This window comes from Otolemur garnettii, unplaced genomic scaffold (genome assembly GCF_000181295.1).
Source record: "Otolemur garnettii isolate 467f Iridium unplaced genomic scaffold, OtoGar3 scaffold00108, whole genome shotgun sequence".
NCBI lineage: Eukaryota > Metazoa > Chordata > Mammalia > Primates > Galagidae > Otolemur > Otolemur garnettii.
In genome coordinates, this window is record NW_003852503.1 from 476,188 (window position 1) to 503,807 (window position 27,620).

At 42.4% G+C, this 27,620-nt stretch overlaps 1 protein-coding gene and 1 pseudogene across 2 annotated transcripts; one reads left to right on the forward strand and one right to left on the reverse strand.

Moving 5' to 3' along the window:
• Window positions 1-3,693: 3,693 nt before the first annotated feature.
• TMEM218 (transmembrane protein 218) lies at window positions 3,694-10,668 on the reverse strand. Of its 2 annotated transcripts, XR_002775038.1 has the most exons (4): window positions 9,951-10,668; window positions 9,021-9,123; window positions 5,157-5,508; window positions 3,694-5,093 (listed from the first exon to the last, which is right to left on the reverse strand). XR_002775038.1 is itself a non-coding variant. In XM_003796884.3 (3 exons), exons 1-3 carry the CDS (start codon window positions 10,190-10,192, stop codon window positions 5,374-5,376), a joined length of 480 nt encoding a protein of 159 aa, XP_003796932.1. In that variant the 5' UTR covers window positions 10,193-10,668; the 3' UTR covers window positions 3,694-5,373. The 2 variants fall into 2 exon arrangements, 1 of the variants encoding a protein (XP_003796932.1); XM_003796884.3 differs by having other exon boundaries at window positions 3,694-5,508.
• A 3,223-nt stretch (window positions 10,669-13,891) lies between these two features.
• On the forward strand, window positions 13,892-14,405 carry LOC111727485 (annotated as a pseudogene).
• The last annotated feature ends 13,215 nt before the right edge of the window (window positions 14,406-27,620 follow it).

Below are 27,620 nucleotides of genomic sequence, written 5' to 3' on the forward strand. Positions count from 1 at the left end.
AATGTAACCATAAGATTCTTTATAAATCATAGAGGGAGGCAGGAGTGTTAAGAGATTGGAAGTTGCTACTCTGCTGGCTTTGAAGATAGAGGAAGAGACCACTGACCAGGGACTGCAGGTGGCCTCTAGACACTACAAAAGGCAAGGAAATGGATTCTCCCCTGGTCTCCGCAGCCTTTACTGTAGCCCCATCACAGCAATGAGAAGGATCCTTCTTCCTTACAGAGAATTCAGAGGACTTGGATAGATAGTTTGATAAAGCAGCAGGGGAAGTGGATGCTTTCTGGCCTCCAGAAATGTCAGATAAATCTGTATTGTTCTAAAACAATAAGTTTGCAGTAATTTGTTACAGCAGTAATAGGGAACTAATAGTTCCTAGTAATATTCCCAGTGTAAAATGATCAGTTTAAAGACCAAAACCCCCAGGAAAACAGAAGAAATCCTCAAAGCTTAAGACAAGTGGTGGGGCCGGCACATGGCACAGCATAAATGCTACCTGTGTAATTACTCCAAGAGTTCTCTGAGGGCGGGACCTCAGCTAATCCCAGCACGACGTGATAAAAATCATAAACTTGTACTTTCTCACTCTGTCTGTGGCACTGGGCCCTGATTTGATCCCACTTGTCATTTCTTAGGTCCAAGGGAACTGTGTGAAGAAGGTGGGGTGCAGGGACTCAGAAACAGTTTTTCTCCTTGAGTAAACAGCAATCACCAATGATCAGAAATGGAAATCAAGTAAAAAGCAGAACAGAAAAACAAAAAACAAATAAAAAACTCCTCCCCAAACCAAAAACATCATTGGCTCATGGCTTTGAGTCTTCCATTGGCACCTCTGAAAACTAACCCAAGTATCAAAATTCCAGGAGGACAGCACTTGTGAGAGAGATTGCTGTGTCCATCCTTGAAAAGTCCACTGCTAGTGGCCATGTCCTTGGGTATCTCTGAGCAAGGGAAAGCCCAAGTCTAACTGAATGGACACCCGCCCAAACCACAGGGTTTGTCAGTGAAGTCACCTCTGAGGTCCCTTTGATTGCTTTGTCCCAGACTCCTACACAATTCCGAAGATTCTGGTTTTTCCACCAGATTCAGGAACTTTTCCTTGGTATTTCTATCAGGTGGATTTCATTGCCTGAACTGGGCCCCTCCTTTTATCGCTCTCATCTTATGGAGCAATATAGTACATGTATCATATACAGTAATTAAGAGCTCAGGCATGGGAACCGCCTGATTTCAGATCCTGTTTATCCTAGAGCAAATGACCTCAGCAGTCTCTGCCTGTTCCCTGTCTGTGAAATGGGGATATTTACCTAGTAATAGGGTTGATGTAAGGATCTGATGTAAGGATGACATAATACAGTGCACTCATAAAAATACCTAGCACATGTTTTCTGGGTGCAATACAATTGTGATTTCAGCATGTGGCAGATTAATTTCCAAGTATTGGGATGGAAACAGAGATTAAAGGTGGAACTCCATGAAAATGTCTTCCAATCCTGAAGCTTTATGCTCCTTTGAGGATAATCAACAGTTTTCCAGATTTGTTTCTAAACTATTCTGATTCCTACATCTGGAAATTTCTTTCTGTGTAACAACAGCCAAATACTTAAGCCAAGGAATTATGACAAAATGTTTGTTATTTATACTTTAAATGTTAATTAGAACTTTTTAATGAAACTTTTACCTTTTGGGAAATAGTCAGCACAGATAGCCAAGAAGTAGTATTCACCATTGTAAAAAATAAAGAGTTGTTTGAAAGCCAAAAGTGAACTTTAAACTATCTGGGAAGAGCTGCCAGGGATCCTGACATCAAGTTTGAGCCCCACTACAAACTAGCTGTAAAACATTTCAAATCCCTTCTCCCCTGCCTATTTCTCTTCTGTAAAATAATGGTAACAGGTTTCTCTACTCATTGAACAAAACCCCAAATAAAACAGAAACACTTTTTTTTTTTTTTTGAGACAGAGCCTTAAGCTATCCCCCTGGGTAGAGTGCTGTGGCATCACAGCTCACAGCAACCTCCAACCCCTGGGTTCAAGCAAGTCTCCTGCCTCAGCCTCCCAAGTAGCTGGGACCACAGGCGCCTGCCACAGTGCCCAGCTATTTTTTGGTTGCAGCTGTCATTGTTGTTTTGGCAGGACTGGGCTGGATTCGAACCCACCACATTAGTTGTATGTGGCTGGCGCCTTAGCCACTTGAGCCACAGGCACCAAGCCAACAGAAACACTTTAACTGCAATAATAATGAACTAGAGTTGCTAGAAAAGTTTGTGTTAAGGAACGGAAACGGATTACATTAGATAAAAATATTTAAAAATAATTTGGATTGCCTTCCTTCAGGGATGGAGCCAGGGAGATGACCAAGACATCTTTGATCGGCTTATTCCACAGGATCATGGTTTTATGCCCAATAGCACACAATAAATGGGGAAAGAATAGCATGTGTGTCAGCCGCAGGAATCGATGGCTATATATTCCTTAGCATCTGAACTTTGGCATGATAGTTTGGATACAGTTTTACATTAAATCTATGCTACTGTGCACCAACAGAGTGTGTCAGCGTTACTTCCATTCTTATAATTGAAAAACTTATGGAACTTATCAAACAATTACCCAATGTGATGTCTATGGTGGAGGTAGGGTGGTGTCCTGCTGGTTTAGCTTTTTGAGATACCCGTTTGTGTACAGAGAAGGCTGGATTTACTCTCCCTCTCCACCTTCTAAACAGCAGGGATCACTGGTTGGAAACAGTAAGGTGGGGAGGGAACCTGCTCTAAGGCCACTGGTCAAAGACTGGCTAGACCTCTAAGATGATTTCTGCTTATCTTGAAGGCATCACCTCTGAGCCCTGTCTCTAGGAAGGCCATGAGCATAAGGGGTGCCACATCAGAAACAGACTATAGGAGTGCCTCATGCCGAACTCCCAGTCAAATTCACTACATGCCCTTTCAGACTTCCACTTCTTCTTCTTCTTTTTTTTTTTTTTTGAGACAGAGTCTCACTTTGGTGCCCTATGTAACGTGCTGTGACATCACAGCTCACAGCAACCTCAAACTCTTGGGCTCAAGTGATTCTCTTGTCTCAGCCTCCCAAGTAGCTGGGACTACAGGTGTCAGCCACAATGCCCAGCAATTTTTTCTTTTGTTGTTGTTGTTGCAGTTGTCATTGTTTAGCTGGCCTGGGCTGGGTTCAAACCCGCCAGCCTTGGTGTATGTGGCTGTCACCCTACCCACTGAGCTATGGGTGCCACCTGCCTTCCACTTCTTATCCTGATCCCATGGGTTTCTTTTTTTCAAGGGATTAGACATGACTGTTTTGAGTATGCAGACAGAAAGTAATCTATCATTCGTTTTACCACAGCTGGTAATTATAGACTCAGGATCTACAGAAGGTAGGCACAAAGCATATTTTCTGCTTAACGCCAGCCCTTAACACACAAGCCTACCATGTATATCTGGCAAAGAAAACTAGTAGGTAGCAGTGATATTTGAGAAATATCTCTAACCATAACACATTTTTCTCCATCTGATTAGTCCTCCAAACCTCACAGCTATTATCCATTGATCTAATAGTTGGGTACATCTTTTGTAGGGAAAAAGGATGGAGTCATGGTCAGGAACCTGTAATAGTTTTCTCAAGGTTGCTTTTTCCAGCAAGTCTCTTAGAAGAAGATGACAATTGGCAGCCTTGTTTACTAGGAGTCAGACCTTCACTTGGGCAGGCTAAACATCTCTGACCAGAGACTCACAGGCACCTGGGAGCTTCTGTGCCAGATAACCAATAGCGTGAAACCCCCAGCTTACTCCATTTCCCCTAACATTTCCGCATTCTCCTTTCTCTCCTTCAACCTGCTTGGAGATGTTTCTTCTTTTTTGACCTGTGTGCCTTAGGCCAGATTAAGAAACTGTTTCCTTTGAAGCATATAAAGGCTTTCCCTATAAAGCCTTATCTGCAAAGCTTTCCCAAACTGAGTAAGATAAAGGAGACAGTTCAAGTGTGGGGTAACTATACTGGCTCTGGCTAGCCCGTGACTCGCTGGTCACATGTTCTCTCCTTTTGTAATTTAGAGCTTAGTGGCTCCTGGCGTGGCAGGACTGGGTGCCTTCTCTACCCTGACAACAGGATCCAGGAGCAGCAGCAAAGGAACAGTGGCTTTAATCTTCCTCAGGCTCTCAATCAGAAGTCTACCAACTTTAGTGTTTTCTTTCCTGTCTCAGACAGGCCCTGGAGTCTGCCACACCTGGGTTTGGGCTGTTATGTGAAGCTTGAGCAAGTCTGATAATCTCTTTAAGTCTCAATTTTTGTTTACTTTAAAATGGGGATGATTATAGATTGCTGTAAAAATTAAATAAACTTCAAAGGAATTAGCGTGCTATTAGCATATGGCATGTACTCAAGGTTCTTGTTCCAACCTGTTTCCTTGGTTCTTAGTTTTAAGCCAGAAGACCCTTTTTCAAATAGCTCTAGGAGATTGGGATCAGACTTCCAAAATAAAACCAGACTAAACTCCTCCATTTAATGACAAATTTCACTTGGTTTGGGAGATTAGACAGATATAAAGTTGTATCTAATGCCGAGAATATACCTTCCTCGCTAGTTTTGGAGGAAGAATTTCAAAGAGGAAAAGTGAGGACAACCCCAAATTAACTCTCATGGTAATTAAATACAGCACACAGAGACCACCACATCATGGCAGACAACCAGAGATACACAGCAAGGCAACCTGTTCTGTAACAGCCAAGTAAATCTGAACTATAAATACAGTACATGCAGAAAGCTGTGGCCAAGAGTTGGAAGTGAAAGTTGGCCCTTTGGCTGTTATTTATTATTATATTAGAGCAAAGTGACACCCACCACTGCCTTTATAGAGTTCTGGGGAATTATATGCGTAGAGTGGTCAGTAACCAATATCTAAGTCTTCCCAATTACCACATTAAAATCAATTTTTGAACTTGAATCTTTCCTTTCCAAATGATTCCCATCTGATAACTAAGAATTTTACATATTATCAAAATAGAGCAGGTTCTTTTATTAGAGAGCAGAAGCCAAAGTTGCTCCTTTTCCCAAAATCCACTTATTAATGACTTGATTGAAAATCTACTCTAAGCAGGTTACTATTTCCCTTTCAAGGGATAGAAATCCTTAGGTACAAGTAGCAACATCCCTCATAAGCTGGTGAGAATCTGTCCCCACAGAGACAATTTTGCAACCCTGTTTCTGGAAGCCAGGACACAAGAGATTTATCTTAGTGATAAGTGGATATTCCTCTGATCTTAAGGCATGAGGGCTGTCAAAACAAGACTCTGAATAGTGCCTTTGTGCTCATCAACCACCATCACAACCAAGGAGAGGAGAGCAGGGTTCCCCCCAACCGCGCTCAGTAGGACCTCAGTGGCTTGGCATAGACGGGCTCCAGGACATGTTGAGTGAGAACCAAGAAGAGGCCTCCAAGGAAGAAAGCACTGAGGAAAGCCAGCAGGACATAGCGGCCAATGAAAAAGGTATCCACAATCTGGAGAAAGAAGACATCAAAATGAAATTACTACTACTTCAGCACCCTGGCTCTGTCAACCTGAAATCTGTAATGAACAGGCCAAGAGTCTATTCATATTTGTAACTTCTGGCAATATCCTGCTTTGAGTCTCTTCTGTATATGGATAAGAAAGACTTTTTCTCAACTCTGAGCAGTAGATACAGGTAAGGAAAGGATGACTGAGGTACAGGAAACAAATGGCTCGATTTAGGAGGTTCGTAAATCCTTGAAGTCCTTGGATGAATTTTTTATGTTCTGAAATCTGTTATCTGAAAGAATTAATGAGAAACTTTTGTGTGGTCCTAGAAAGGCTCATTTTTGTTGTTGTTAAGACACTTATTATGTAGAATTTTAAACATAAATAAAAATACAATAGTATAATAAGCCCTCATGTACCTCAGACCCAACTCCCAAATCATCAACCCAGTGCCAATTTAGGAAGGTTCATTTTTAAAATGAAAAGGTAGCTCTTTAAAGCTTTCATCAGAAGAATTTTGAATCCTAACATTCCAAAGCTTATGGAAAATAGCCACGTACCCGAGATACTAAAACACCAAGGGGAAAGGTAATGTGCCCCAAATATTCCAGTTGGCTGCCTGACACTTGAGGCCCTAAAGCTTTTGGTCTTTATTGATAAAAAAACAACTGATGTGGGTTCTACCCACTTGTCTACTGTCCATTTCCAGAACACCTCTGTCCTGGATCCGAATGGTGGTACTTAAATGTGGACAGGAAAAAGTTACTTAATCTATAGTCCTAATGGAGTAGCACTATGAATCCAGTGACTGACTCACTGATTTCACAGAAGCTTTAAAACTCAGTACCTGTGAGAGAATCCAAAATACCTGAAAGGCAGTTGTGGAAGACAGAATAATGACCCAAAGATGTCCATATCTTGCCCAGTAATTGTGAATATATTAGATTATTTGACAAAGGGGAATTAAGGTTGCAGACGGAATAATGGTTGTTAATCAGCTGACCTTAAAATAGAAATTAGCCCAATTATCTAATCCAGGTAGGTCCAATGTAAAAGTTGAATGGGAGGCAGAAGAGAGGGTCAGAAAAAGAGAGTCAATTTCTTTAAGCCTCCATTTTTTTGGCTCAGAAAAAAGGATGAAAGCAGAGTCAGTGAGATGTTACATTGCTGGCTCTGAAGATGGAAGAAGAGGGCCATGAGCCAAGGAATACAAGCAGCCTCTAGAAGCTGGAAAAAAGTAAGGACATGTATTCTTCCCTTCTGCCTTCAGAGGGGAAGGCAGCTCCACACATCCCTTTGATTTTTAGCCCAGGGAGACTTACATTAGACATCTAAGAACTTTAACATAATCTATGTTTTGTGAGCTACTATGTCTGTACTAATTTGTTACAGCAGCAATAGAAAACTAATACAGTAGTGATACACAAAGCATCTATCGAGTCCAAGAAATGGTATGATCACTGAGATCCAAAGGCACCAAGCATAAAAAGGCTGCTGACACCCCAGTGGCTCCAGAGATTACCCCAACAGTCAACTTACAACAAAGGTCAGTTTGATGAAATAGCTTTAACATAACTTTGACCTTGGATCCTGTACTGAACATGTCTCTCGCGGGCTACATGTTTGTTCGTTCGACACGTTTCACACTTTAATTAGCCAATTAGCAGGCCTTGGGTGCAGAAGGCCCAGGCCATGTATTATTGATACAGCACTGAGCCAGGCTGCTGCAGAGGCAGCTCTCAAAACCTGAAAGCGAGAACTCCAGTTCTGCCAGCCATGCTGACGGACATGTTTTGCTCAAGCCCCATTCTTCTCTCCAGGGTCTAAAACTCATATGACAGAGAATTGAGGGACTGATTTAAAAACTGTGTTTGCTCTGTGCCCTTCTTCCAGTATTCACATATACAGCATCCAGAAATACAGCAATACTTTCAGTACCTCCCTCTTAAAAGGCAAGAATTTACCTCGGGATAAGACACGTGGTATTTACACCTTCAAAGTGCTTTCCAAATCCTGATTTAAAAAAGAAAACCCTGGCGTTTAAGTGATTCCGTAAATTTGTATGGTGAGTATTATTTCCCTTGGAGTTCTCAAAACTATTTTCCTTCAAGTTACATAATATTGTATATTGTTGTTGCTTAGTGTCAAAATGGTAACTCGGGTGGCGCCTGTGGCTCAGTGAATAGGGCGCCAGTCCCATATACCGAGGGTGGTGGGTTTGAACCTGGCCCTGGCCAAACTGTAACAAAAACATAGCTGGGCATTTTGGCGGGTGCCTATAGTCCCAGCTACTTGGGAGGTGGAGGCAAGAGAATCACCTAAGCCCAAGAGCTGGAGGTTGCTGTAAGCTGTGATGCCACAGCACTCTACCAAGGGCCACAAAGTGAGACTTTGTCTCTTAAAAAAAAAGGAAAAAAAAGTAATCCATGAGCTCTCTCGATATTCTGTTAAGTGCCAACAATGAATTTCGAAGACAGACCTCAGCTAGAATCCCTGCTATGCTTCTTGGTATATATGTGTAGCCTTAGGCAACTTGCCTGAACCTCTTATAGCCTTGGTGCTCTTACCCATAAAATGATACCTACTTTAGACTACACAGGGTTGTCCTGAGGTTTAAATGAGATAATGTAAATACCGTGCTTAGCACAGGACCTGGCACACAGCAATCCCTTAAAAGATGTTAGCTATTATCACTACTACTTAAAAAATTAAATTAAGAGTGTGTGGGGGGGGGAAGCTGTGCGGAGTAACAGGACAGAAGAGGTCAGTACCCCTGTCAAGACCCTAGAGGTCTGAGATGAGCCAGGCTGAGTACAGCCAGAGCCCCAAATCAGGAATGAACCAGAGTGAGTGGGGTTCCAAGGAAGGACTAGGAGATAGAAGATAAAAATCTACTTAAAGAAGGGGGTGCTGGCAGGGATGGTCCCAGCACCAAAGGAGCTCTCAGAAGACTGTCAGGATTGAATTCAGATCTACCAACCTTGGCTTTCCACAGACATGCCCTCTTTCTTCACCATTCTTCTCTATGAAAATTATTCTCTCTACATCACAAGTTGAAAAAGTCCACCACACAGAGCTGGCAAAACATGTTGCTCAGCAGCCAGAAGTCACTGCAGGGTCTGAGGTTCTGAGCCAGACGACCAGGAACAGGAACCCTCCCATCCCGGGAGCAGGCCTACTCCTATTCCTATCTCATTTTCCCTGTCTCCATCCCCCTGATGGGGCAGCTTTTCAACACATTGTCATCCCACTTGATACGAATTAGAGATGAGACTGAATCAGGCAAACAAGTGCCTTGTCAGGGTGCAGGTGGAGTTCAGGGTAAGATTTTTTCCTGAGTGAAGGGCAAGGAACTTAGAACTCCCTCTGGGCTTTCCCCTCAGTTGTTCGAACTTACAATACTTTTAACACATCTTAGGTGACCTGATGGCAGAGAACAAGGGCAAGACAATGGTATAGACCAAGAGAAACAACAGTTACAGCTCAGGAGGTAAAATGAAACCAACAGCTTTACCTTAACTTCCATGTCTGGGGCTGGGAATTCAGTAGCCCGGGGGAAAAGCAACAGAACTGACGTGATGATCACAGCACCAAGGATTATAAAAATGACAGAGAACCTGGGGTCGAAAAGACAGGGTATTAGAAGCCCTGTTTGCGGTTTCTTCTCTAATCAGTCAGGCCTGGCCCAGCTCTTCCTTGAGACCAGTGTTCTATGTCTCAGTCCCTTAACAATGTCCAGAGACGACCTGTCCACAGCCCCTTCATCCCACAGCTGTTCTTCCTAGGCAGGTGTCAGGTGCGTGCATTTCTATTGATTCCTGCTAATTCAATGGGAATTTGTAGTTTTTATTTTTACTTCTGCACAAAGTCATAATCAAGAGAAACCAAAGCAGCTCCTCCCTAGATGTCAACTTCTTGTTTTTAGACCAGAATACTTTAGGAAATTCTGCAACTCTTTGCTTCAGACTGACATTATCTCACCAGAGTGTCACTCTATAGAGTTTGGGGTCAGTTTATGGCCTAACCCTGTTCTGAAGTCAATGCCTGATACAGAAAGCCAAATGCTTCTTCAGTTTCCCTGGACCAGGTCTAAAGCCTCAGGGACTAGACCCAGCATCTACCATAAATCTAAACAATTAAGAAACACACACGTACAACCCCAAGAAATTCAATAGAGCGTGAAAGCAGATTTTTTTGTCAGCTCTTATGTCCTCCCATCTCCTTCACAGTGAGAACTGAAAAATATCACTTCCCTCTCCTCCCACCTCTGCTTCAGAGCATAAATAACACAGCTCATGCTTATGATAAGAGGTTAAAATGCAACTCATTCAAACTGCCAGTAATTACAAAAATGATCTCCTGAATTCTAAATGTTTAATGAACATCAGCGATTCCACCTCTAATTGCTTATACCTAGGACTCCCTGCTGGAAAGAAGGCCTTACCTAGCCATCCTGGAGGCTCTGGATAACAGCACACACAGCAGCAGCACTGACACCCAGAGCAGGGCTAAGATGAATACGCCTGCTCCCACTCCGAGCACGGTGCCAGCCATCCTGGGGGGGCAGCAGCACTTCTGCCGCCCTGTGAGCCTCACGGTCAAGTGTACTTGGTGCTCCCGGCACTGCCTTCCTGCGCACGCTGCCTGGTTTATGAAGGCATCCAGACAAATACAGAAAGCCTGCATTCATTACAGAGAATTTTTTGATGATCGGTGTGTTAGGAGGATTACTAAGTACAGGTCATCAATTACCAGAACTGTCCATTCCCAGAGTCCCTTAATGGGACTAGAAATTTAGAACCCAAGGCCTTTCTTTTTGACAGGGACTAAGAGGTTACTTTCTCCTCTAAGTGTGTCATTTCAAATTTGTTACCTGAGTTCTAATTTGACTTCTTTCCCCAGCCCACAGTAGAAAGCTGAGCTCTTTCTCCATACCAAGGTTTAAGGACTGCTGGAAGGCACCGGGGCCTGGGAGCTCTGGGGCCAAAGTAGCAGCTCTCAGGTTAAATCCATGGTATGATCTTTGACTCACCAGGCAATCAATCGCAAGACAGAAAGTTCCCACTCTACTGAGTTTTTACTCAGAAGAAAGAAAACTCCCAGTCCTTAAAGTAAAAAAACAGACATCATTATTCTTTAACATTTACTATGTGCTAAGTACTTTGCAAACGTATCTCATTTAACCACAGCAATAAGCTTCTGAGGAAAGTGATTCTATATTCACGTTATAGAATGGGAGGTGAAGTGCAACTGTGTGGGGGTACCTATTAATTTCCAAATGAGTGGCTCACAACAGAAACATTTGCTCTCAGTGCTCCAGGCCAGAAGTCCAAAGTCAAGCTGTCTGCAGGGCCACACCCCCTCTAAGAGGATCCTTCCTTGTTCTCCAGCTTCTGGGGGCTCAAGCCTTCCTGGCCTGTGACATATAATTCCAATCTCCGCCTCCATCTTCCCCTGGCATTCTCCTCTGTGTCTCTGTCTTCTCCTGCTGTCTCTTATAAGGGTACCTATCATTGGATTCAGGATCCACCCAGATAATCTAGAATGATCTTGAGATCCTCAATTACATCTGCAAAGACTCTTCTGCCAAATAAGGTAGAGTTCACAGACCCCAGGGGTTAGGATGTATACGTATCTTTTTTAGCAGGGGGAGGGCATTCAACCACCACCCAGTAAATACCAAACTATAGTACCTCCCAATTCTCCTTTTTTGGATCAGAGATGTCTTAAGCAAACAAATTCCTCCTGAGGATGCTGATTTTCTTCACTCTGATGGTTTAAATACCATGAAAATATTGTCTATGAGAAGTTTTGTCCTGAAGTTTTTGGAAAGGAGGCTCTAAGCGTGAGCTGCTAAAAAAAATTACCTTTATCCAATCAACATTTATGATGTGCCTGCCATGTAAAAAGAAAAAAGCATTGTGCTACAAGCTGGGGATGATGGAGACAAATAAGACAAATTTCCTGACAGAGCTTAAGGTCTGTCGAACACTGTCATGTAAACAACTATCCATGTGCCATTCTGATTAGTAAGAAAAGCAAAGCACAACGGGAGCTGCAATAGTGAGAAGGGCTTTCCAAGGAGGTGCTCTGCACAGGCACATCAGGGAAGAATCAGTGCGGCAAGACGACAGGGCAAGAGGGGAGGCAGCAGATGAGACCTGGTACCCACCGCCTCTCCAGCCTGACTGGGGTGCAGCTTCCCTCATTAGAGCCACCTGGGCATCGCCTCAGTACCTCTAACATGTCAAGTGTTTACCTGTCTCTGGGTCTTTGTACTTGCTGTTTCCACTCCCTGAAACTAGCCTCCAACCCCAACAAGCCTGCCACTATTTGCAGGGTTGGCTCTCCCCATCCCTGGATGAGATTTTGGCTTAAACATCACCTCCTCAGAGAGGTCTTCCCTGACTGCCCTATCAAAGGTAACCCCCAGGCCAGACACAGTGGCTCATGCCTATAATCCTAGCACTCTGGGAGGCTGAGGCAGGTCAATTGTCTTGAGCACAGGAGTTCAAGACCAGCCTGAGCAAGAGCAAGACCCCATCTCTAAAGAAAAAAAAAATTGCTGGATGTTGTAGCGGGTGCCTATAGTCCCAGCTACTTGCGAGCCTGAGGCAAGAGGATAGCTTGAGCCCAAAAGTTTGAGGTTGCTGTGAGCTATGACGCCACAGCACTCTACCAAGGGCGACAATGTGAGACTCTGTCTCAAAAAAAAAGAGAAAGTAACTCCCAAACACTTATTCCCCACCATTTCTATTTTCTTCAGGGCACTTTTCACAAATTATAGTTAACATTTTATTTATTTATTTGTAAGTTCATTCTCTGTTTCCCCAACTAGAATAGTAAACTTAGTGAAAGCAAAGACGATCCTTCTCACCACAGTAACTACAGCTCTTAGCACAAAGATTGTGCACAATAAGCATCTATTGGATGAATAAATAAAGTGGTGCTAAATAGTTCACAAAAAATCAAGTCAGGAAGTAATGGGATCAGATCAAGTTTTAGAAAGATGACCGTAACTTCTGGTCCATATGCAGAGCTGAGCCCAAAGGTCTTAGCGGCACTGGCCCCACTTAGAGCCCTTCAGAGTGCTCTACTCCTGGAACTGAGAACAATGCATAAAGTGGGGCCCTCAAAGTGCTGACCTGTTTTGAAATAGTATCTAAAAAATTTGCTGCTAAGTTAAAAGAAAGTTGGCCAAGTGCCTCAACTCTACATCTCATGAGACTGTGGGATTCAAGTCATACAACCAGTGTGGTGTGGGGATCCCAAATAGAAAGGTGAATATGAACACCAGACAAAATGGTGAGAAGCCCACACAATCCCAGCAGAGACAAAACCGAAACCTCTCTACAGGGATGCTGCCCCAAATTAGCATACTAGAGTCTCTCAAGATTGAGCATAGATCAGGCACAAGGGTTCATGCCTGTAACTAAGCACTTTTGGAGGCCAAAGTGGAAGGATCACTTAGGGTAAGAAGCTCAAGACCAGCCTGGGCAACATAGCAAAACCCATCTCCACTAAAAAAAAAAAAAAAATTGTTAAGTTGGCTGGGCATGGTGGCATGGCCCAGCTACTCAAGAGGCTAAGGCAGGAGCATCACTTGAACCCATGAGTCAAAGGTTGCAGTGAGCTATGATAGCTCCACTGCACTCCAACCTGGGTGACAAACCAAGACCCCAACTCTTAAAAATAAAAAAAAAAAAAGAGTACAAAATAAAGATGTTTCCAGACATACAAAAAGTAAAATGGATATCACCTCTCACAGATCCTCGGTGAAAGAGCTACTCAAAGATGTATTTCAACAAGAAAGATGGTGTGAATTGTAAAGAATGGTGAGAAAAATATTAGGAAACATTGACAGTAAAGATTTCTGTCATAATGACCAATTTCTGAAGGGTTAAGAATAAGGAAGAACTCAAATATTACTCAACAGTTATATGGAAGGTAAGAAAGGACAGTTCAAAGTTAACGCGTTCTGTAGTCTCTTAGAAACTAAAGAAATGCTTTGGAGGAGATGATAATGATTATCTATAAGTTGTGTTAAGTTTGCATGTCAAAAAATATACAGGTAAACATCAAATAACATAAATAGAATCAATAACTAGTAGAGTGAAACAAATGCAGGAATGAAACAGAAGGCAAGGAGGTGATGGTGGTGGTGAGGTGGGTGGACCAAAGAATAAGCAAGGAAAGTAGAAGATACAAAATAAGATTGTAAAAACAAATCCAGAGAGGACAGCAACCATAGTAAATGCAAACAGATTATACTTGGCTACTCAAAGATACTCTCTTATTTTTTAAAAAACTAGTATACAAAAGCTATGCAGAAATCATAATGAAAGTGAAGCCAAAAAGGAAGAGATTGAAAAAGACATACCAATTACAAAACAAGACTGGGAAGGAGGAGTGGGGAATGTTCGATGAGTACAGAGTTTCAGTTCTCCAAGATGAAAAAATTCTGAAGATCTGTTTCACAACAATGTGCATATATTCACCACTGCTGAACTGTATGGAGAGCCAAACCCGGCAGGATTTGGAAAAGCATCAGATCCCAGAGCTGCTGAACTATCTCACCAGCGTCCTTCTCTTTTTCTGGCCTGAAAAAAACAAGAGAGTATTTAATATCTCTATTGGAACGTCTAAGAATTGCCAAAATCACAGGTGGAGCTTTTCTTGTGTTTACAGATAACTCCAACATCATAGCTATGTTTGCGATGATGGACCCTCCAAAAGAGGCACCATATCATTTGTGTAATGTAAAGAGGCTCTTCAAACGCTGGGTCTGTGTACTGCAAATGAAGATTTAAAAGATGATGGCCATGGAATAAGTTAGGATGAATTATTCCAAACTTAGGAAGTGAACAAGAGGACTCAGGAAATATGGTCAGCATTTTAGTAACATCATACACCCAAGATAAAAAGTGATTTCATAAAAAAAATGGTTAAGATATAAAATTTTATGCTAAGTGGGGTTTTCTTAACTACAATCGGAAACAATAAGTGAAGCAAAATAAAATACAAGCTGGTCAAACAGTGTTAGTACCAAACAAAATAGAAGTACACCTTTGAAAAATACTAATAAGAACGTTTGCAAAAGGAATCATTTAGCAAAAAATAAACTTGAAACAAATATGAACCAAAATCTACATAAGGCCAAACTGACAGAAGCATGTCAACAAATAGACAAAGCCACAAATTTGGTGGGAGATTTTAATATACTTTTCTCAGAAACTCATACATCAAGCAGATGAAAAATAAGAATAAACTCTTGACAAACAGAGTGTCTAAATGCCAGTAAATATGTTAAAAGGTACTCATCTTCATTAGTCATCAGAAAACTACAAATGAAAACTGCAATTTCTATATACCCACCAGAACGGCTGCAATGAAAATGACCGACAGTACCAAGTGCTGACCAAGATGTGGAATAACTAGAACCCTCATACTACCAGTGAGAGTATAAATTGTTAACAACTACTCTGGAGACTATTATTAGCAGTATCTAATAAAGCTAAATACACATGTGCCCTACATCTAGCTCTTGTATTCCTAAGTGTATTCCCAACAAAAATGCACACACAAGTTCAATATTTACAAGAAGTTAACTGTAGCCCTATGTGAAATAGCTAAAAACTCAAAATAAGCCAAATATCCACCAATAGGATAAAGCATGGCATTCTATATATAACCTATTCGTTCATACAAGAGAATAGTGTAAACAATGAGGGTGAATTTCACAAATACTAAAAAAAAAACCAACCTAGAGGCAAAAGAGTTCATACTGTATGATTTCATTTATATGTGATTTTCACAAACAGGTCAAACTAATTTGGGGGGCTACAAGTCAGGAGTATGGTTCCCTTGTAGTACACAGTGACTGGAGGGGACATGTAGGGGATTCTGGGGTACTGATAAAATTGTTCTTTCATCTGGGTGTGGGTTACCTGGCTTTGTTCATTTTGTGATATTGTATCAGGCTATACATGTAGGATCTGTACATATCTATGTTACACTTCACCAACAAGTTTACTTGAAAGAGAAAATATTAAGAGACAGAACAACTAAATACAGTATGTGGACCTTGTTTGGGTCCTGATTCGAATGAAGCAATTGTTAAAACCTTTTAGGACAAAACTGGGGAACTCTAAACAGTATTTGGATATGTGATGATATTAGGGAATTACCATTTAGGTGAAAAATAATTTAAAAAATATGATAGTGAGAGATTCTTCATGATATCCATACATATATATACACACACATAACACATGACAAATAGTAGAATGGTGTCTAGGAACTTGACATTATCTGGGAGAGAAGGGAAAGAGACTAGCCTGAAACAAGACCAAGGTAGTTGTTGAAGCTGGGTAAGGAGTGTGCAAATGTTTGCTACCCTATTTTCTCTACTTTTGAATATATTTGAAACTTTCATAACAAAAAGATGTGTATATGTATATGAGTAAATATAGCAAGAGATATGTGAGATTTTTATAGCTAAAATTATAAAACTTTATTCAAAGACTTAAAAAAAAAAAAGACCTGGTGAGAGAAATAAAGCAGGCCTGAATAGAGAGCTAACCCATCCTCCTGGATGATTCAATTAAACAGCTTTCATTGTCCTTCATCTATAAATTCAATGCAATTATAACCAAAGTCCAAAAAAAATTTTTTTGTGGAACTTGAAAACTGATCCTGAATTCATATGGAAGAGCAAAAACCCAAGAATAGCCAAAACAATTTTGAGAACGAGGATGGCAACTTGCCTTTCTTCTTACCAACTGCCGCAAGACACATTAAAAAAACCAAAGTAATTAAAACAGTGTGATAGTGGCACAAAGACACATGGCCCAGTGGTATAAAATTGAGAACCCAGAAACAGATCTGTGCATTTGTTAGAACATCCCACGGACACAGCTGACTTTATGATTCAGTGGGTAAAGGATTTCGTAGAGGCTACTGGGGACAAATGATTATCCTGTGAGCAAAATAATAACACTAGATCTGTATGTCATATACTGAAGCTGATTTTAAATGGAAAGTAATTCATAATGAAATAGCATATGTTTAAATATACAAATGTTCAGGCTGACTACACTAGAATACATAATGAAGTACAGTAGTCAGATGCTCGCACCTAAACTTAGAATCACCGTGAATGCAAAAGCTGAAACGCAGACTATGCAGGTGTGTTGTACTGGCAGCTCAAATACCACGAGCTGTGCTGCCTTCACTTATGTGATTTTCTAGAGTGATGAACCACTCTTGTTAAAGTTCCAAACCACAAATAAGTATAATTTTCCTTTAATTTACATTGGAGTGGCATTCCTGAAAATTTTTACTATATTAAACTATGCCAAAGAAATAAGTCATGTTTATACAAAAAAATGAAGTTAGGCTCTAGGCCCAGAGAATTATAAATAAATATCCTGTGGGACATTCAGCAGTTGTACAGGATACAGGACAATTCATTGTGAGGACTGTCCCAAGCACTGCAGAATATCTGGCAGCCCCAGCCCTGCTCTGTAAGCACCAGCTGAGCCTCCAGTCACTGCAGTACCCAAATAAACCCTCACAAATTCCAAAACACTCCCAAAGGGCAGTATTACCTTCTTGGAGAACCACTGTTCTAAAAAAGTCTTGCATAAAGAGATGCGTGCAAGGATGTTCTCTGCAGCTTTGTTCGTGAGAGCAAAATATCAGAAAAAGTCCTAAAAGTCCATCAGTAAGGGGATGGATTCGCTATTATAGACTCATAATGAACCCTGACAATGAACTTGATCTGTAAGTACGGATGTGAATATACTCAAAAACAATGTTGAGTGACAAAAGCTAAGTGCCAAATAAAACCTATAGTATACAACCTGTATTTTTAAAATTAAAAAAACCTAAATAATAATACTTATTGTTATGACATATATACATTGAGAACATAAACACATGGGCGTGAATGATGCACGTCAATTTCAGGAGAGTGCCGCTAGGGAGGAAGGGAAATAGAGCTGGAAACTGAAGCAAAAGGGATCTGAACTGAATCTGTAATGTTTTATTTCTTTAAAAAAGACTTAAGCAGATTTGGCGAAATGTTAATATTTATTAATCTGGTTGGTGAAGCATAGGTTTTTGTTATACTCACCACTGTAATTTTTTTCTATTTTTTAAATTTTTGTGAAAATTCTTAATTTTTAAAAAAGGTAACAGGTGGCAGGATGCATATGAATTGGGATCACAGACCAGCGATGGGTGACCAATTAGGAGACTAGCCTAATTCTTCAGATAAGTGATGAGGGTCTGAATTCCAGTCTTAGCTGTAGAAGTCGAGAGGGGTCAAGGTAGATGCTAGAAATGAATCAGGTTTCTAGCTTGGCTGACCAAGCTGACGGTCAGAAAAAACTAATATGTTCCAGTTTGGATATTACACAATTAACCTGTTAGCTCTAATACCCAGAATACAGAGCAACTGGTAGTTGAAGCTGGTACTACTAGAAACATAGCCCTTCAATTTTAAAGCCCTGATGAAGCTTAAAAGTTCATAAGACATTGGGTTCCACATATGATAATGGCTTTAAAGTAATGAGATAAATATCCCCAAGCTCTTTTAAGAATGGGGTTCATTGCTTTATATAAACTATCCATAAATTTTCTTACTGACTATGGAAAGAAAGCTTTGGGCATAGTATAGAGTGCTGGTGAATAGTCAGTCATCTTCCTTTGTTAGTTCAACGTAAGAATAATAACTAGTGATCATTTCCCATACTGGAATAGCTAAGTTATTGAGTTACATATAAAAAATAAAAACAGCAGTGATTTTTTACTGCTTATACTTTTTGCAAAACTTCTCTGAGATTTGATGGCTTAGCCAACCTGATTTCCATACTTAAGTCTTTTTACTTGATATCTGTGTTATTTAAAGCAGGTAGACTGCAGTTGGAAAAAAATAATCTAAACTTGAACACCATTTAGGTGATGACAACAGGAGCAATTACAGGGCCAATTCTTTTCCCTCTGTGCTGAATGCTGAGTGTAAGGTCTTCCTTTGGAAAGTTCATCCAAAACATTTTTGATGTTAAGGGTACAGTTGGTTCTACACATCCCTTCCCAGCTCTCAGAGAAAAAACTGATAAAGGGAAATACATTGAAGTGATTGACGCCTGCACGTGTAACCTATAGGATTAAAAAGACAGTGCTCACCCCAGCTCACAGGCTGGCCATCATGAGTGAACATACTAATGACCATTATAAAATGACTTACTAAGACAAATGTGGCCTAACCGCTACTGGTGGTGGGAGACATCTCACCTATATCTTCAGAATGACTCAAGCCCTTGAAAGCAACAGAAAACTGGGTTACAGGAGCGAACTGCTCTTCTGGACGACTTCCTTACAGCTGCTTCAAACCTTCAAAATAATTGAGGGGTACTTTCACTTTTATGTTTCTATTATAAACACTTCACTATCGCTTGAATTTTAAAATAGTAGGATAACGCCTCTACCTTTGTAATCCGGTCAAATGCACGTCTGGGTAAATTCAGTTCCCAAGATACCTAACTGGGTCCATTCTGATAGATGAGGGGGATCAATGATTCCGATCCCGTCCTCACACGCCTTCCCCCGGCAGTGCTGTGATTTGCAGGAGCTGCCGCGGCTGGGTCTAGGGCATCCCCCAGCGGCTCCCAGGGCCGCAGCCCGGGAACACCGGGAAGTTCCTAGCTTCTCTGCCCAGCCTGTAGCTGACTCCAACTGGCGACAGGAAAACACTCCCCCTGCGTCTTGTATCTTCAGAATGTTCACTGGCTACCTCCCAGTAGTTGGAAAGGGATTAAGGTCTTGGTCATAAGGTATTTGAATCAGGCACTGGCATTTTACTTTCTCAAGAGCAGGAAACGAAAAACAGCCCTCCTCGCTCTGCCCTTGTAGTTATTTATTAGCCGCCGGGCCTTGAGTCGAGGTCGGCGGTCAGGGTGGTCTGTGAGGTCCGTGCACGGCCATCCGCCCACGCCGCCTTCTTCCAGCCACCTCCATCCGAGCCCACACCTTTCTCCCCTACCCACAGCCGCCCGATCCCCTAACCTCTGCCCCCCTCACCTGCGCCCACGTTCTGGGCCCTCCTCACACCTCTCTGTCCGGCCCGTTCCAGCCTACCGCGGCTTTGGTCTACTTAGGGCGAATCACAAGTGGGCTTTCATTCAGGTGATTTTGGATTCGCTAATCAGCACCACTCTTTCAACGCCCACCTTCCCCCTCATTAGCTTACGCCTGTAGCCCCTCCGAGCCGCGCCGAACATGGTGGGCGTGCACGTCTCCCTCCGTAACGGCCCCCGATTGGTCGTTCCTGTCCGGTCCCATCTCCTCGCCCCCGGGCCCACTCCCCTGTCAATCACACCATCCTTCTTGGTAACTCACTGAACCATTGGCCAGTCTCGCCTGAGGGCGGGTTGTTGAGCGGAAGAGAGCGGCTTCTCTCAGGTCTCCTTTGCTGTCGCCATGGAGATTGCACAGTCTGGCAGCCTCTTCTCACAGGCTGGTGAGCTGTATCTCAGTCCAGATATTAATGCTAGTTTCTGGGTCTAATGAACATCTGACTCCCCGACCCACTAGGTGGGGCGCAGGATTTAGGAGACACGTCAGCTCAGGCTCAGTCATTAAAGGTCCTTCTGGAAGGAACCGAATCTGAGGCACCAGTTTTAACGCCGTCAGTTTTTATTTATCCTTATCTCCCCTTATTTTATTTAGCATTATTCTTCCGCTATCCTTACAAAGCAGACAGGCAAGGATAATTCTACTTATGGGAAATAGAGGCCAAAAGTCAGTCGTATCAGTCCTCTGTAGCTGCTTCTCCCGGCTGCTGGACAGGGGCTGGTCCACGCTTTTGCTGACCGCTCTTACCCAACTGCCAGCTGGAACTTACCGTGACTTTAACCCCAGGCTGTGGCCTGACCGTCCAAAAGACCCATCAGTCAGGACAACTAAAGGAATAGGACAGAGGCTGCATGCTCCATGCAGAAAGCAATATCAAATTTGAGAGCTGCGGTGTTTGAACCTTTAACCTTAAAATTTGGAAACATGAAGCAAGCTAGTCAATCCTGATTTAGGGAATTCAGCTCCTGAATCATGTATGATATATGATTTATGGACCAAATAGAAGAAGATGGTTGAATTTTACTAACTGTACATCTCAAATTTATTCTACTTTCAAGGCTTCATTTGCAGTCATGTAAATTAATCTACTATTTCTTATGTATTTAGCAACTTAGCCTTACTTGGCCCAGTGAGGAGCTATGTGGTTATAAAGCCATTGTTCTGATAAATAAATTTCACTGGAATTGAGTGTTACCTGTAGGTGTGCCCTGTTAGGGACTGTGAATAGACAAGAGATGCAACCTGACTCCTGTTTTACCAGCCTGTGTTTTGTGATGGTTTGGTCACATTTTCAAGCAAGTTATAACAACAAGCAAACCTAACTTGTAGTTAATTACTCCAAAAGATAATAATATTTGCGGAAGCATTTTGTAGTTATCAGAGCACTTCTTTACTTTTATTTACTGGATATTTTGTTTTGGCTGAAGTTAATGTGGACATCTTCATGGTAGAACTAATGCTGGGTCCTGGCCTATGGGTAGGAACAGGAAAAGAGAGATGGAAGGGAATAAAGGGAGAGAAAATAATTTGAACAAAGAGGCTGAGACGAGAATGAGCACTGAGTATCTGGAGAATAATGCGGAGACAAATAATGGAAAATAATGTATAGACCAATGGCTCTGAGCCCTTAATATTTTGGGGGGAAAGTGGTCAAAAGTTTGAGATTGGAAAAGTTAGCCTCCTTACACTAATCATCAAACTGGCTTCAGTTAAATAATAAATTAAGACTAGGCATAAATGAGGAAGCACTCCAAAATTTTATATCTTCCTGAATGGATATAGTAATATTAGATTTACTCTCTCTTGAGAATGGACCCTCCTGGGCGGCACCTGTGGCTCAGTGAGTAGGGCACCAGACCCATATACCGAGGGGGGTGGGTTCAAACCGGACCCCAACCGAACTGCAACAACAACAACAAAAATAGCCCGATGTTGTGGTGAGTGCCTGTAGTCCCAGCTACTCAGGAGGCTGAGGCAAGAGAATCGCCTAGGCCCAAGAGTTGGAGGTTGCTGTGAGCTGTGATGCCACGGTACTCTACTGTGGATGATAAAGTGAGACTCTGTCTCTTAAAAGAAAAAAAAAAAGGACCCTCCTTCCAAGTACCCCCCCACCTTAGCCCTTAACTAGGAAGGGGTATTATTTTTCTGATTACTGGCCTTCCTAGACTACCCATTACCACCATTATTTTCCATGTCACATTATTGGACATTATAAAGCAGAGGTCAGCAAACTGTGTCCCCTTGTCCTAACTTCAGCTTATACCATTTATAAGCTAATAATGTTTTTTGCATTTTTAAATAGTTAGAAAAATGCAAAAGAAAAAAATGCTTTGTGATATATGAAGATTATATGAAATTAAAACATTAGTGTCTGTAAGTAAAGTTTTACTGGAACACAGGCATGTTCATTAATTTATATACCATCTCTGGCTCCTTTCACTGTATAACAGCAGAGTTGAATAGTCACCACAGAGACTATATGGCCCACATCCTGAAAGATTTACTATTGAGTCTTTTAAGAAAAATTTTTTATTCTTAGTACTTTAGAGGTCTTTAATGAATGGTGTCTAATGTATTATTGGAATTGAAACAGACTCTGGAAATCATGCAGTGTCAATTTAAAAATCTCACACCAATAGGGATAAATTACCTCTTGCTTAGAATCACATAGTCAATGGACAGGGGTAGTTCTAGAATCCATTGGTCCAAGCCTTTTTTTGTCCATGCTCTTTTCCTCTGGGAGAGCTTACTTTACTTAGGGTGGGATAGGTTTTATATAGTCTGGAGGTAAGGAGAAGTCATCAAAAAATTTCCATATTTTGATCTTGTGTCTCATTCACACAGATACATTGCAATATGCACCAATTTATGAATACATGGACTTTCATTATTCTTTTTCAGCTAATTTGAGTTGCCTTCTATTTTCCATTTTTCTTACTTCTCAAAAAGTATATCAGTAGGTAGGGTGGCTCACACCTATAATCCCAGTGCTTTGGGAGACCAAGGTGGAAGGATAGTTTGAGACCACCTTGGGCAACATAGTGAGACTTTGTCTCCACAAGAAAGTAAAAAAAACTATTAAAAGTGCATAGCCATCATGAAAAACATTCTCATTCTTATGCTCTTTTTCTCTCTTTAAAAATATCTCTTTCTGGGCAGCGCCCGTAGCTCAGTGGGTAGGGTGCTGGCCACATAACATAAGGGTGGCAAGTTGGAACCCGACCCGGGCCAGCTAAACAACAATGACAACTGCAACAAAAAATAGCTAGGTGCCCCTCGTTAAACAACAATAACAACTGCAACAAAAAATAGCCAGGTGCCCCTTGTGGTGGGCACCTGTAGTCCCAGCTACTTGGGAGGCTGAGGCAAAAGAATCCCTTGAGCCCAAGACTTTGAGGTTACTTTGAGCTGTGAGGCCACAGCACTCTACCCCCCAAAAAGAAATCTTTCTTTGTTGCCTTCAACAAAAGAACTGGGAGATGACCGAGTTTCTGTTCCAGCCTAAAGTTCATAGGGAGGTAAGGATGATTATAAAAGTGGAAGTTTTTACTCTGGAGTCCATCGGTGGGCTGTGGAGAGCAGAGGGAGTGTCCACAGACGTATTGAAATTGGAAGGTGTAGTGTGTATGAGCAGAAGTGGGCTTTTCTGAGGATGTAACCATAGCTCTCATGAAATTCTTTGTAAAAGAATCTATGAACCCCCAAAGATTTGGAATTATAGATGTAAAAGATGTGTTTGGGGGCGAAAGATCTAGATTCCCAGGACCATCTGAAGAGAGCACTCCCTGCCCCTTCCGTCAGCCCACCCACGTCTTACTTTGTGTACCACTCAGAGAGTTGATAAGAATGCATCAGATTCACAGAACAGTTGAACTCAGATGGTGATTAAAACTCAGTATAATTCTTTCCAAAGAATGTTCTGATTAATAGAAACTGCAGAGGAACTAATTTTATGAAAATAGCAAATGGGATTGTTTCAGTTGGAGCAAGCCAGGAGAGCTGGCACTGATGCCACGCAGAAAGATGCAAATGATCCATTGTGTGGAGCTGATGGCTCCAATCTTGCCACTTATTTATTAAATGCCTTTCCGCTGTGAATTATTAAGCCTAGATGTGGGGCGATGTGGGAGCTGACAGAATAAGACAATGGAGTGGAAAGCAGACCTGGACAGCCTCCTTCCGTGTTAGCGCTGCCTTGTGTTTTCTGAAAAGCCTTTGCTCCCCTCTGGTGTTGGAGAAGGGGGAGGATCCTCTCTTCAGTGGGGCTCAGGGATGGATGAGACAAGTAACATGCTTTGGATTTCGGAATTATTTGCCAGCTGTTACACATCAGAATGTTTTTCTGAGAAAATAACCAGGTACTAGACATTTTGTCTATTCTCTAAAAGAGCTGTGTTGCCCAGACAAGGAGCAGATTGATCTGCGTTAACGTTATAAAGTGCCAAATTAAATGTTTTAGGGGACTCAGCTCCCAGATGATTAGATTCACTTGGCTTCTTGGGTAGCTGGGAAGGTCTGTCACATTGGAAAGGAGTCCTAAGGTCTAACTCTTAAGCTAAAGAATAGGAAAAGAGGCCAGGTCAGTGGCTCATGCCTGTAATCCTAGCACTCTGGGAGGCTGAGGCAGATTGATTGCGTTGGCTCAGGAGGAGAACAAAACCCCATCTCTACTAAAAAGCGAAAAACTATTTAGACATTGTGGCAGGTGCCTGTAGTTCCAGCTTCTTGGGAGGATGAGGCAAGAGGACCACTTGAGCCCAGGAGTTTGAGGTTGCTGTGAGCTATGATGTCACAGGGAAACAGTGAGGAAGGAGGGAAGGAAGGAAGTTAGTTGAACTCTATGTTCAGCATTAGCTTGGAGTTCTGATAAGTGGGGGAGTAGCTGCTGTATATGAATCATAGGCTCAGCTTCTAGCCCTCTATTTTCCCACAGCATCCGTGGAGGGCAGGAGACCATGTCTCTAGCCCAGGCGCAAGGGAAGTAATAGTATGTACATTGTAGTACGGATACCGATACCTAAAAGTAGGGCCCTTCATGCATCATTTGTCCATTGATTTGACAAATACTTATTTGCACTGTTCTATTCATAAGGAATAAACAATAAGTCATTGCTCTCGTAGAACTTAAATTCTAGTTGGAGAAGCCAGTTAATCAACACATAACTATATATCTGTTGGTTTTAAGTGCTATGAGGAAGCAGAGTGGCGTGAAGGAATAAAAAGTGATGAAGGGCATGTAGGGTAGGGGCCCTGCTTTATACAAGGTGGTTAAGGAAGACCTCTCAATGAGGTGATATTAGAGCAGCAACCTGAAGGAAGCAAGTGAGCTGAGCAGCTGTCTAGGGAACACTCAAGGGCCAAGCAAGCATAAGAAGCCCCGACGGGAGAATGCCCATGTATTCCAAGAACAGCAAGGTGGGGTGTATGACACACCTTTTGGGTGTAGGACATAGCTACAAGAGAGACTCTACCTAACAAATTCAAATATTGTGATTAGGTTGTTTATACCCTCACATTACCCTGAAATTAAAAGAAAAAAAAAAAAAAAGAATAGCAAGGTGGGGGGAGGATCCCCATGGAGGGAGCGAGCCCAAGCTTTCTTCTGAGTGAGATGGGAAGTTGGGGGCATTTTGAGCAGAGTGACTTGATCTCACTTACCGAAAACCAAAGGCAAAATGAGAATGTCAAGTATGGGTTAGTGTAGATGGTGGTCAGAGGGGGCCTGATTCTAGTAACACCAAGCCGCTAACTAGCTTTTGGTGGTTCCTCCCCAGTCTGTAGAGTGAGAAGGTTCATTTCATTCCTCCTCATCCGTCTGTGGGGTGCGTAGGATTTCTTTGTTATTTATAAGATGGTGTCTTCTCCTGGAGAGTGCCAAGGAAGATGATAGGCTGGGGGTTAATGTTCCTTTGTTCTCCTGTAGGTTAAAAGGAGGGTGTCAAGCCATCAAACAGCAAGAATCTTTCTGTCCCCGCTGGCCCTGGCCAGCTGCTGGGTCTGCAATCTGGGCGTCCTTTCTGGGGACCTGATATCAACTGGCTGGCCAGAGGAGGATTCGGTGAGTTCTGATTTCCTCAGCTCTTGTGAAGGAGGAGAGGACCAAAGCCTGAGAGGCAAAGTGCCAGGCAACAGCTAGGAGGCTATACATATGTGGCAAGCTCAGCTGGAGCCTGCACAGGAACATTTGGCAGGGGGCTTAGGAAACTCACTGTACTTTGTGGGAGAACCATGGGGTTTCTGCGTCAGCAGATGTCTTGAGGCATTGCTACAGCCTGTGACGAGGCTGAGCCCCTCACTTTCTTACAAGATTGGAAGAATGTGAGAAGATGACAAGAATGCTCCCATTTAGGGTCCTACCAATGACCTCTTTTGTCTGTTGCCTCAGGGTGTTTCAGAATAAGGACAAGCTGAAGCTACCAGTAGTGTAGTCACTGTTCTTGAGCCCTGAGTGAGCGGAGACAGACAGACTCAGAAGTGAGGAATTTTATAATATGGGACAAATCTTTGAGCTCTCACCTGCTCCAATTGGAAAGCTTTTTTCCTGACCAATGCTGTGTTCTGGGATTGAAAGATCAAATACTTAGAATGGAGATCTAACAGCTGAGTCAGGATTACCAATATAATATAATTCTTTCAGAAGCACACAAATACCTAGGGACGGCTCAGTTTTGCAGTCTCACTGCAAAATATTCCTTTTTTTTTTTTTTTGAGACAGAGCCTCAAGCTGTCATCCTGGGTAGAGTGCTGTGGCGTCATAGCTCACAGCAACCTCCAACTGCTGGTCTCAAGAGATTCTCCTGCCTCTGCCTCCCAAGTAGCTGGGACCATAGGCGCCTACCACAACGCCCAGCTATTTTTTGGTTGCAGCTGTCATTGTTGTTTGGCGGATGGGGCTGGATTCGAACCCACCAGCTCTGGTGTATGTGGCTGGTGCCTTAGCTGCTTGAGCCACAGGAGCTGAGCGCTTTTTTTTTTTTTTTGATGAGAGTGACGGTCCATATGAAGGAGAAGTCTTGAAGATTTTGGATCTGGAACTTTCTGCCCCAGAACCCTGTTTTGCTAACCTTTGAGGCACTATTCTCAATAAAAACAATTAAATCATGAGTTTGCTACACAAACTCAGAGGTCCTAAAGTTTAGTATATGTGATTTAATTTATTAATCTAATAAATAAATAATGACAAATAGAATCACTTTGATTGCTTAGCCAGGTTGAGACAGTTAGGGGGAGTCAGTCCCCATGTAAATAGGGGACAGGGAGAAGAAAAGAAGGGAGTCGCAAAGGGCAAGGAACTTGGGAAATGAAAAGAATGGGGCCAAGTTCCCTAAAGAAAAAGTAAACCCAGTGTGCAATCCATCAGGTGGTGCTTGGTTGAGAGGGACGGCCATGCATTGAGTTGGTCAAGATTCCCAAACCTTTTGTTTCTGAAGAATGCCCACATGATAGCCCCCAGAATCTGCTTGACTCTTTGATGGTGGTTTGGCCTAAGGAGTACAGGCCTGATGCAATTCAAAACCAGCATTCTACTGTCCAGCAGGCAGTGTCCTAGACCTGGGAGACAGGGAGATAAGACACAGTCCCTTTCTTCCCATTGTTCACATTCCCCACATGAGATAAACAAGAACAACCTGGCAAGAAAGGCGATGGCCTCAGAGGCAAATCTAGGAGGAAGCAAGAGGGGTCAGAGAAGGCTTCCAAGGGGACACTTGAATACAGCCTCTGTAGGTGACTGCAGATTAGCCACAGAGGGCAGGCATGAGGGGATTCTAGACATGAGGAACAGACTTGTCAGCATTTAGTAAAACGAAAGCGCTCGGCCAACTAGCTGCGGGGCAAGTGGTTCCAAGTGAGTGTGGTGCCGGGTGCGTTGGGGCTGAAAGTGGGGGTGGAGGTGGGGGTAGGGGTGTGGCAAAGGCAAAAGACCAGGCAGCAGGGAGGTGGTCTGGATCTGGAGCACAAAGGGCACGCGTGACAT